Source organism: Trachemys scripta, chromosome 4, assembly GCF_013100865.1.
Source record: "Trachemys scripta elegans isolate TJP31775 chromosome 4, CAS_Tse_1.0, whole genome shotgun sequence".
NCBI lineage: Eukaryota > Metazoa > Chordata > Testudines > Emydidae > Trachemys > Trachemys scripta.
Window position 1 is genome coordinate 62,873,671 of NC_048301.1, and position 12,105 is coordinate 62,885,775.

At 42.5% G+C, this 12,105-nt stretch overlaps 1 protein-coding gene across 1 annotated transcript; it reads left to right on the top strand.

The window, feature by feature from the left end:
* Window positions 1-6: 6 nt before the first annotated feature.
* HAUS2 (HAUS augmin like complex subunit 2) lies at window positions 7-10,873 on the top strand. The gene is made up of 6 exons (XM_034769178.1): window positions 7-227; window positions 3,086-3,178; window positions 4,685-4,754; window positions 5,609-5,741; window positions 10,280-10,388; window positions 10,518-10,873. Exons 1-6 carry the CDS (start codon window positions 138-140, stop codon window positions 10,662-10,664), a joined length of 642 nt encoding a protein of 213 aa, XP_034625069.1. The 5' UTR covers window positions 7-137; the 3' UTR covers window positions 10,665-10,873.
* Window positions 10,874-12,105: the final 1,232 nt, after the last annotated feature.

Genomic DNA, 12,105 nt, shown 5'->3' on the forward strand with positions numbered 1-12,105 from the left:
CCCGCCAGCGCGGCTGCGGGCCTGTCACACACAGCATGGCGAGGGGGCGTGGCCTCGCCCCCCTAGCGTGAGCGACGCGTGGGCGGAGCTTCCTGCGCGAGGGCGGGCGCGCGGCAGGTTTAGAGGCGAAGGCGGCGATGGCCTGTTCGAACCCTTGGGACCCGGCGCAGCCCACGGCCGCGGGGCTGGTGCTGGCCAAGTGCCTGGCGGCGGGTGTGGTGACCCAGGTAAGGAGCGGCGGGGCCGGGCTATGGCCCCTTCCCCGGGGAACCGCGCGGCCCTTCCGGGAACGCGCCCGTGGGGGACCCTCGCGCCCGGGAGAGCAGCTGCTGTGCCACCTCCCCGCTTTCCAGCTGCGGGTGTCCGGCCTCCCTGTTCGGGCGCCGACCGCCACCGTCAGCGCCCCGAGTAGGAGCCATCTCAACAGCGGGCAGCGTAGCAGGCTCTGCCCGGCCGGCTGGATGACAGACACTCTCCAGGCTGGAGCAGGCCCCCCTCTGGCATGGTTGTTCCCCATTCCCTAAAGAGCATTCTAGCCAATGCTTAATTTGTGGAAGGACTCAAGTCCTTGCACCTCTAGGCTTGGCAGTTCATAGCCCCAGCACCTCTGGGCTTGCTGTATTAGTTATGAATGTAAAAAATTGCTTGAGCTCCCGCACCTCTTGCATTACAAATTAAGCACTGATTACACTCCGGATTGTCTGTGGCCAAGGTAGACGCCTGCTCTAAAAAACGGATTGCTATTACAGGCTTTGGGAGAGCTAACTTTAGTTAGACTTTGTTCTGTAGTTCTTGATCTTCTTTAGCTCCTTAGATCTTTTTTAAAATACAAATTAATGTTTTTCAGCTGCTGAGTTAGAATACATTTCTCACTGTGGTTTTCTGCTGTGCCCCCGGGTATTTGCTTCTTCTGGATGACTTTCTGCTACTAGGGTTTCATTTACACAATGAGTGTTAACAGAAGGTGCTAGATTTTAAATGGGCAGCATTAATTCTGCTCTTGGAACTTGGGAATAAAGTGTAAAAGTTCTGTTTATTCCTGTATCTGTACCGTCAAAATAATCTAATAGAACTATGCCTCCACTTTCAAGTACTCCTGTTAAATTTCATCTTCCTATCAGTCCTGTACAGAAAGCCATGTTGACAGATCCCTGCACAGAGGTTCATGTTCAGGGTCACTATTTGTAGCTAAGGCCCTTTGTTTTCAGTTTTTACAAAAACATTCCTGGCTTTTACAAAAGCTATTGCATATGTTTTTCCAATTTTCACCTGAATTTTGGACCACTTGAATACATGGACTAATTTATTTTAACAATCAATATTTCCAAGTGTAAATGTGAGGCTGTCTGTTAAAGTAAGACAATTGTAGTAGAAGATACACATAGGTGTGTACATACTGTTAATGTACAGTTCGTGAAATAAACTACAGCATTAAACTGCTTTTACTTTAAATACTTTTACTTTTCTCCTTGTTCCTTTTTTCTGTTCTCCTTTCCCCCAATATTAACCCTGATATTTTCCTAGAAAACTGAAGTTAATTTTGCACAGATTTTCACCTGTGTGTTTATTTTTTTGTAATAAACACTGATACATTTTTGGGAAATTTGAAACAAAAAACAAAGGGCCTTGTTTGTAGCATAATCTTGCCTGTTGCATAAGTCCTTTCACAATCACTTTATTGAATTTTATTATTTGATTTATAGTAGCACCTGGACACTCCAACCAAGTTGGGGGGCCCTACTGCACTAAGAGCTGTGCAAACAGATAGTAAGAGACCATCCCTATAGAGCTTAGCCCTTGTCTATACTACAGACTTACGTTGGTATAACTGTTGCTCAGGAATGTGGAAAATCCACACCCCTCAGTGACAGAGTTATACCAACCTAACCCTTGGTGCAGGCAGCGCTATATCCATGGAAGGGCTTCTCCTCTCCTCAGCCTCTCTGGGAGCTGGAGTACCTATGCTGACAGGAGAAGTGTCTTCACTAAGCACCACAGCGGTAGAGCTGCACTGGTGCTGCTGTAGCACTGTAAGTGTAGACAAGCCCTTACAATCAGACTGAGTATTCTTGGTGGTTGACCCAAGATTGTGGAATGAACTCCCCACAGGAACTGCAGACCATCCCAAACCTTACCACCTTTCACACCTTGCAAGAAGCATTTCTCTGACCTTGTCATCTCTAATATAAACACAGAGGTGTGTGTGTGAATGTGAATATATAAATTCAAAAAGGAACACTGCATACACTTCTTCCCATGGGAGAGAAAATTAGTCACATTACTTAATACACTCCTGGAAGTCGCTCAGATGCTATGGTGATGAGCATGGTATAAGAAATCATATAGAATAGAATCTAAATAGACAAGAAAGACAAAAGGAGGAAGGGGAAACGGAGATATTGAGAGATGAAGTGCTTTGCCCAAGGTGATGCAGCACATCAGTGACATAGCTGGAATTGAACTCTGGTCTCCTGATTCAGTGCCTTATCCACTAGCCATGCTACTTCCTAGTACATTGGTTGGGGCGGGGGGGGGGGGTTAGTTATTTTTTTCCCCTTAAAGTACTATGTGTGTCTTCAAATAAGATGCCATTTATCATAAATCCATGTTTATGCTGATAGAAACAATGTTAAAATTGAAATGGGGGAGAAGAGAGAAATTCCTCCCGGCTGTGCCTGATTAATTTTATTCAATTTTGGATGTTAACTGTCCATGCCAGGGATGACTGTATCCCTTCCTCTTGTTTATACTTCTAAAGAGTAAATTTCTGTCTTTAAATCTATGCCATTGGAATGCACCTAAACAACAAATCTTTAAGGAGGGTGCTCCCAGACTCTTCTATAAGGACTTTCTTTGAAGAAGTTTTATTTTTGTAAGCCCATTTTTGTCCTTCTGAAATGTTTCCTCAGCTGCCTATGCAAGATTTGTTTCCCAAATCATTAATGTTAGGAGAAACTTAATGCAATACCTAGAAAGACGCTACCAGTTGCACTAATGTTCTTGCTAACCTTGAAAATGTTCTAATTGCTTGTGACTTCTTATTGCTACTGACCCGGTACCACCCTCTCTTGTTGTTCCTTAATAGGAGATGCTGGATTTATCTGCTAAACAAGCCCCTTGCTTTGTGCACCTCACCGAGGTGGAGAAAATTGCAGACATCCGAGCTGAAATAAACCAGGTAAATCCATCAGTACTAGGGTGCATATTTCTATATGATGGGTAAGACAACATACTAACTGCTCTTGACCTTTGCACTGCCCCCTCCATGTAGAAAGCATATTTTTATGCTGTGTTTTTACCATTATATAGTAGAAAACATAAAGCAGGCTGGAGAAGAAAAAGAATTAGTAAAATATAATGGCAGGTGTTGTTAATTTGTAATTTAGTTTTTAACGGTAGCTTTGTCACAATTTAATGAATTATCACAAAGGAAAGAAAGATCCATATATCAAATTCCTTTCTTTCGTAATAACTGCAAAGATGCAACCCATTGTATCTGGTGAACAAACTTTTTATCTAAATCTTCTTGAAGAAACTGGGGAAACAGATCTGAACAGCTGTTCTCCTTAGATCAGCAAACAACTATTGTTTTTTCATGAGCTGTTGTATTTATAGGCAACCGGACCACTTCCACTTTAACAAGCTAAGGGCTTGTCTATACAGGGAGCTATTCTTGGTTAGCTCCATGTGTGGATACTCTTATTCTGGAATAAGAGTGCCTTATTCTGAATTACTTTAGTCTTTTTGGGTGTGGTTTAAAATAATTCAGAATAAGACTCTCTCTCCACACAGAGTTAATCTTAAAATAATCTTCTTTACATTCACACCCTACCTTATTCTGGATTAATTTTCATGTGTATACATCCCCTAACAGTACCTTTCTTACAGTTCCATTCTTTAGGCTCCCACTACTATCTAAACTGGCTGTTAGATTTAAGTTCTATGAGATGTATTCTGAATTTCTCTGTTATTGCTATTGTCTGGTGGTAATGCTTACCTACTGAATTATCCAATGCATACATTAACATTGGCAAAGTCCATGCCATCAAACAGCATTGCAGACAGTGAAATGCCCATTGGCTTAGCTGAAGAAGAGGTTAGACCAGTGGTTCTCAACCTATTTACACTTGCGACTGCCTGGCTCACATACTGCAATTAATATCTAGGAATTAAACCTGAAAAGGTTCCAACTGGTACAATATGCAGCAGTCCATCTGCTTAGTAACACAGGGCATGAGAAGACATTAACCACATTCTGGACTGGCTCCCCATTGAATAAATCAAATTAGAGGTCTGTCCAAGATCACCCCTATGACAGCAGCTGTGTTCCCCTGGAGCCAGGGAACTGTTTGCCACTAGGGAGAGACTTGTGCGTGTGAGCACCTACTTTTGTAGGAACTGGTTTTAGACAATGGAACTCATTCCCAGAAGAAATAAAAATGATCACAAGCTTCACTGCATTAAGAACTAAATGCAAAACTCAGCTCTTCATGCACACATACTCAACACAACCATACAAACTAATCTGTTTTTAAAAAGTTTCTTAGACATGGAAGGATGAATGTGGTATTCTTATTTTGAATACATACATGCTGAGGAGGTGGGGAATATCCAGAGGTATATAGGTAAATAGAAATTAAACCGTATGAAAATCAAGTGTAGCAATTTTTTATGCCTTTTGTAGAAGAGCCTGGAAACCGAAATCCTGGGACTGGAAAAGGAAACTGCAGATATTGCACACCCATACTTCCTGAGTAAGTGGTTTTGTTCAGGGGAACAATTATTAGTTTTAGGCTCTTTGACCTGGACGTCATCAAATGTGTTTCACCTCCATTGAGTTCCCTGTTTCTCATCACCGCCATTGCACTTGTCATCCACTGGTGTGTAGTGGCCCATGAGGCTATGATGGGTGATCAGCCAATAAAGAGTGCTAGCACAGCAATGCAACTAGAACACTCCATGTCACTAGTGACCATGTGCATATTCTTTATGGTATTCCACTTAATAGCTTGGACCCCAGGGAGCAGAAGTTCTGGGAGCATTCATAAGCGATTGTGCCCCAGCAGTGCTGCATATAAACCTGTTGTCTTCCAAATAAGTCAACAGATGTGTGTACTTTTTTCATATGTAATGTCACTCAGAAGAACTTTTGGGATTTTATTTTGGTAAGTTGGGGGGAATGGATTAATTCCCTCAGTATTTCTCCACCTCTTTGCTTTGTCTTTATGGGTCTTTTCTTCTTGTCCACCACAACATAACCCTGAAGGAAATTCTTATTACTAAAATACTATAGGGTGCAGGTGTAAGTCATATAGGGATTTTTAGATGGAGCTACCAGATCACTTAAAACCATGCTTGTTAGTAAAGTGATACCTTTTTAAGGAGTACATGTGCTGAGCCTCTTTGGAACATATCCTAGTACTACTTCCTAAATCATTCAACAGGGACTAGTCTGGTTACTGCTGTTCTCCCTGAGCCCATCACTTGCACAGTGAAAAACTACTGGAAAACCTGAGTCAACTGCAATCCAGAATGAGTTTCTGCTCTTGCTCCATTGGTCAAACAATTTCCAGTCAGCATTCCTTTGATGTTTACCTCTGTTGTGTAGCTCAGAAATGCCAAGCTCTGCAAATTATGAATAAGCACTTGGAAGCAGTGCTGAAAGAGAAGAGGACTCTCCGGCAGAGGTTAATGAAGCCCTTGTGTCAAGAGAATTTGCCTATTGAAGCCATATTCCACAGGTGAGTTCTTAGAAAATAGCTCTTAGCATGTAGCCTGCACATGTATTCATGTCCAAATAAGCTACTTTTGCCTGATAATCACTCCTGGTAGGGGAGCACAACTGTGGTATCAAAAAGTTGCTAAAGTAAACTCATGCTGCTAGTCCATGTGATGGGTTGCACCTGCCCCCCCCCCATCCCACTGTCTGTGATGCCACCTGATGTACTGGGGTTTCACTGAGCCCGCCTGCTCCACTAGCCTGGACTCCCTCTCCCTGTTTTGCTGAATTAGGCTCTCTGGCAGCGTGCATGCGCGCACACACACGCTGTAGAATCACACAGTCTGCAAGCAGCTCTCTATGGGAAGATTCAGCTAGGAAATTGCCCAGCACTCAAATGCACACCCCCTTTGGGGAGTAAACCCAAAATAATATTGTTTTGCATGGTATAGAAAAGTCTGCACAGCGCAAGCTCATAAAAATTCACCCTCTCCGTCAATGTGGAGAGAGAGCTGCACATCTTCTCTCCTTTCCCCCCGCTTCCCCGGATATGAATTGCACAAACTGGATTATGTTATAAACAAGAAATAAGTTTATTATCTATAAAAGGTAAATTTTAAGTGATTTAAAGGGATAGTAAACAGAACAGATTACTAAGCAGATAAAACAAAACACACATACTAAGCTTAAGATATTGGACTGGTTGCAAGAAGTAATTTCTCACCCTACATTTTTATTTTGGGCAGGTTGCCGAAATTCTTGAAGGTTAGCTACCTTGCCTGCAGCTTAAATCTTCAGGTGTCTTATTCCCAGACCAGATCCCTTTTCCAGCCTGGGTTTAGTACTCCTCCCCCTTTCCCTTTGTCCTTGTTCCTTAGGTGTTTCCAGTAGCCATCTTGGATGGGGATTCAGAGAAGAGTGAACCAAGATCAACTTGCTCTCCAGCCTTAAATAAGATTTACATAAGGCAGGAATCTTTTGTTTCCCAGTCTTGACCTCCCCTTCCTTTTAGTGGAAATGTACTAGAAGTCCAAGATGGTGTTCAGTACCAGATGACATGACCACATGCCCTAGTAGTGTCACAGCAACGCCTCTCGGGAAGGAGAGAGATTAGTATCTTCCAAGTCTTATTGTTTCTGGCTGATGGCCTGTTGTCTGGTGGGTGTTTCCCAAGTACACACCCAGTTGTAATTGTTACATAGTCAATATTCATAACTTTAGATACAGAATTGATACATGCATACCGATTGGATAATCACCAGGTGCATAACTGGTTGGAAAATGGTTCCCAGAGAGTAATCAGTGGGTCAGAGTCGTGCTGGAAGGGCATATTGAGTGGGGTTCCGCAGGGATCTGTTCTGGGTCCAGTTCTGTTCAATATCTTCATCAGTGATAATGGCATAGAGAGTACACTTATAAAGTTTGCGGACGTTATCAAACTGGGAGGGGTTGCAAGTGCTTTGGACGATAGGATTCAAATTCAAAATGATCTGGACAAACTGGAGAAATGGTCTGAAGTAAATAGAATGAAATTCAATAAGGACAAATGCCATAGGCGCTGACTCCGTGGGTGCTGCGGGGCTGGAGCACCCCTTGGGAAAAATTAGCAGGTGCTCTGCACCCACTGGCAGCCAACCTCCCCCATCCCCTCCTTGCCGCCTCCTCCCCTGAGCGCGCTGCGTCCCCGCTCCCCCCTCCTCCCAGTGCTTCCTGCCTGCCACCTAACAGCTGTTTGGCGGCGCTTAGGACTTTCCAGGAAGGAGGGGGAGGAGTGGGGACGCGGCGCACTTGGGGGAGAAGGCGATATAGAGGTGTGGCAGAGGCGGGGACGAGGGTGGAATTGGGGTGGGGTGAGAGTGGGGCAGGGCCAGGAGTGAGCGCGGGGCGGGGTCAAGCACCCACAAGGTAGAGGGGAAGTCAGCACCTATGACAAATGCAAAGTACTCCACTTAGGAAGGAACAATCATACAAAATGGGAAATGACTGCCTAGGAAGGAGTATTGCAGAAAGGGATCTGGGGATCATAGTGGATCACAAGCTAAATATGAGTCAACAGTGTAATGCTGTTGCAAAAAAAGCAAAATCATTTTGGGATGTATTAGGAGGAATATTGTAAGCAAGACACGAGAAGTAATTTTTCCACTCTACTCCACGCTGATTAGCCCTCAACTGGAGTATTGTGTCTAGTTTTGGGTGCCACATTTCAGGAAAGATGTGGACAAATTGGAGAAAGTGTAGAGAAGACAACAAAAATTATCAAAGGTCTCGATAACATGACCTATGAGGGAAGATTGAAAAAATTAGGTTTGTTTAGTCTGGAGAAGAGACGACTGAGTGGGGACATAAGTTTTCAAGTACATAAAAGGTTGTTACAAGGAGGAGGGAGAAAAATTGTTCTTCTTAACCCCTAAGGTTAGGACAAGAAGCAATGGGCTCAAATTGCAACAAGGGAGGTTTAGGTTGGACATCAGGAAAAACTTCCTAACTGTCAGAGTGGTTAAGGACTGGAATAAATTGCCTAGGGAGGTGATGGAATCTCCATCATTAGTGATTTTTAAGAGCAGGTTGGACAAAGCTGTCAGGGATGGTCTAGATAATACTTAGTCCTACCTTGAGTGCAGGGGACTGGACCAGATGACCTCTCAAGATCCCTTCCAGTTCTATGATTCAGTAAATTATAATCTTTTAATGATACATTTTATGCAAGATGGGTCTAGTAAGGTATCTTATTCCATATCCCTACCATAAGCTTATTTCCATAAAGAATATATGGGGTGTAATGTCTCAGTCCAATCCACAGAAACTCTTTTATATACACACATGCAGCAATTTTTCCAGTGTTTTTTGTTTTGGACCGCCTTATTGGAGACATTGTCAGTAATGAGCTATATGGTGAAAACTTAGAAATTTCAAGTACATTATTATTCTAGAGAGGCCACAAAATGCTAGAAAACTGGTTTAGAAAGTATTTTTAAAAGACCCATTTATGAAAATTTAATCTATTAAATGAAACCACTCAAACTTTCATAAAAATCATGTATGGACCACTTTAAGTTGTGAGTTTGGGAAGGAAGAATTTTGTTGTTTGTTCCAAAGTGCAATGGAATAAGACCTCAGTTTAACTGCGTTTTTCAAAATAGTATTAGCAATATAGTTGACTAGTCTCTCCATAATGTAGCAGCTGGCAGTAGGCTGCTCTTAGCTAATGCTAGTTGACTTGAGACTTGATCTGAACCAATCTGAAGAACAGTATTGGTGGTATACAGCAGTAACTGAATAACCTTAACCAGGATAACTCCCATATCTGAGAGATTTATTTTGAGCTATAGGTAACAATTATTCTATGCATTACTGAGAAGGATGGAGGCAGGGGTGGGGTGGAATTGATAGTAACAGAACTACTTCTAAAAGCTAGCAATTGACTGTTTTTTTTTTGGGGGGGGAGTTTGTCACTGTAAAAGACACAGAAAGATAGTAATGTCTCTGTCACATGGTGATTGGTCCCTTTAAGAGCCTTATGAAAGAGCTGAGTGAGATCAGACTGAGGTGGAACCACGTGGTTTGGGCAGGTTCCAGTGGAAGGCCCTCAGTCAGGGTTTGCAGGAGACTAGGTACTCCAAAGGAACCTATGTGAGGGCCCAATGCTATATACCAGAGCAGGGAAGGACACAGAAAAGCCGCACAGGAGCTGAGAATGGTACTATAAGGGAACCAGCTGCGGGAGGGGCGGGGGGGTTTGAGAGCTCTATTCCAGAGCCAGAAAGACTCTCAAAGGCAGCCCAGATGGGCTGGGAACGTGGCCCAAAGGGAGCATTGAAGAGAAGTCCCCGAAGAGCAGAAGAACCTTCTTGTTTGTTGGGACTTCTCACTTGGACTTTTGCTATTTTGGAAGGGGTTAAAGTTGTTTGTGACTTGACCGGAGATCTAAGCCACATGTCCAGCACAGAGCAGTGTGTAGAGTGGGAGAAGACCCTCACTGAGGAAGGGAGTGCCAGCATTGTCTTGTTTGACCAGCAGGGGTACTGTGGGGTGGCCATGTCCCATGACACTCTTGCACACTGAACCTTTGTGCATATGTTCTGACTTTCCACCAGCAGATCACATAACAGCTTTTCTTGTACCTTTCAAACAGATGTGTTTAAATTCTGGGTTTATATAACACTTCTCCAAAACCAAATAACACTCTAGTGAAGTACCAAGTCTCCTTTCTTCTGTGGAGCTTGTTCACCATCCACACATGAATAAGCCCATTGATATATGGTATGTGTTCTTCGTAACTAGCCCTGTCTTTCACTGACATGTATTTAATTTACTGAGTGCCATCAAAGAGAGCGTTTGCTGACAAGCAAAGATGATGGTGATGCTCCTGCAGCCTGTGCCCTCATTCAATTGTATTGTTTCTGCTGAGATTTCCTCTCCAGGCAGGCGGTCAGGAATTCCCACAATTATCGTGGAAGGGGTTTAGAGGAAAAAGTCAAGGAAAGACAGGAACAAGAGGCTTAAGATTAAATTGTGCATCATTTTGAACAGCCTGTTTCTGGATTTCTTCCCAAATTAAAGGTATGTAGCAGAGTTATTGACATTAGCAGTGGCCTTCATTGAGAAACTGGAAAGCCACTTGCAGACCATAAAGAGCATCCCTCAGATACCCCTGACCATGAAAAACATGGTGAGTAGTGAAGATGGTTCCCTTTCCTATCCTCTGTAATGCTCTTCCCCTCAAAATGCAACATCATTTAATTATTTAACCCACCTTTTAGTATCTCCTAACTTCTGAAACTCCCATCTTGTATTCCAGGACAATGCTCTGGCAAAAATTAACTTGCTTGTGACAGAGACTGAAGAGCTGGCAGAGCAGATACTGACGTGGAGAGAACTGCAAAAAGGAATCCATTATGACAACTCCAAGATCACTAACGAATCAGATTCTAGCTTCAGAATTTAGTTCCACCATAAAACATCTTATTTGTGCCGAAGGAAAGATGACCAGTTGAAAGTTCTGTTTTTTACCAGTCCTGTGTGATAGTGGCAGTATATGTGTACCTTAGTCTAACTAGAGACTTTATGGTCAGATATCTCCCCTGTTCTAGAAGGGATATTTTAGTTGGCAACAAGTGACGATTAAAATTGGACAATGATCTGTAAATGACAGAACTTATTGTTTAGGTGTAATTCCTCTTTGGAGTGTCCTGATATGTTCACCCATACCTCCTTGAAGCAATCAGAGGGAGCTGTCATACATACATTTAAAGCTGGAATGCAAAAGGTCTGTTTCAGTATGGCTGGCTAAAGCACATGATGTAAAGACTAAGCTTGTTTCTGCAAGTATTTTGAGATCATATACTAGATTTTCTTTGTAAGTATAGGAATTTTTAAAAATATATAGTAGACTATAAAATGGGAGTCTTAAGCTTTTATATGCAATTTTTATTACAAAAGAGACAAAACTACAGTAGCACAATCTGGAGGAATGATTCAGTGCTCCCTCATTTTCAAAGCAGCTTCTGTCAAATGCTTTGAAAGAGGAGGAAGGTACCTATGAGATCCATCTTTCTCTTGAAGGAGAGTGTTCCTAGTGCCTCCTACAAAATACTCAGTTAATCCATAACAAGTTGTTCTTTAATGATTATTTAATTTCTTGTCTATATAATAAGATTCCAAGAATTTCATTCTCAAGCCTAAAATTTTACTTTGTTAGTATAAAGCAGTTGAACCACCTAGAAGTGGGGTTGAGGGTTCGTTATGTTCAGAATATCCCCAGATTTGAATAATCAGTGGGATTTGCTGTCTGTTGCCATCCAGTTTTTAATTTCTCAGCCATTTTGACTTTACGAATTACACCTCTACTACAGCAACACATGGTGTAGCACCTAGGGTTCCTAATCATGGCCCAAGACCCCTTTGTACATTCTGTACAAACCCAGAACAAAAAAACTCGCAAAGAACTTACAAACTAAGGAAGATCTGACAATCTTTGATTCTTGCAAAGTTACAAACATGTTTGTGCTTCCGGTAACTTAAACTTTCCAGTATATATGCCACTCTTCCCTCCAGTTCTTTAAAGGTGTTGTCAGCGGAGCTCTGCAGCAAATGTGACTGCTAGGCCTTCAGTTCTTCTGTAGGGCTCACCCTCTGCACAGAATGTAAAACTTAACCAGCTGTAGCTCAGATGAACATCCAGGTATTCCATTTGATTTGTTGTCTGCCACTGTGCCCCTTTTTTTTTTTTTTTTTTTTTTTTTTTTTTTAGGATTCTGTTTGAAAGATTAGAGCAATGCATTTGAAAGTATCATTTCCACCATTCAGATTTCACCTTCAAAAGGTGCTTAGTTTGAAACTCCTAGACATCTGAAAGGCAGTTAAGCATTGTGCAGGTGCAATTTGCC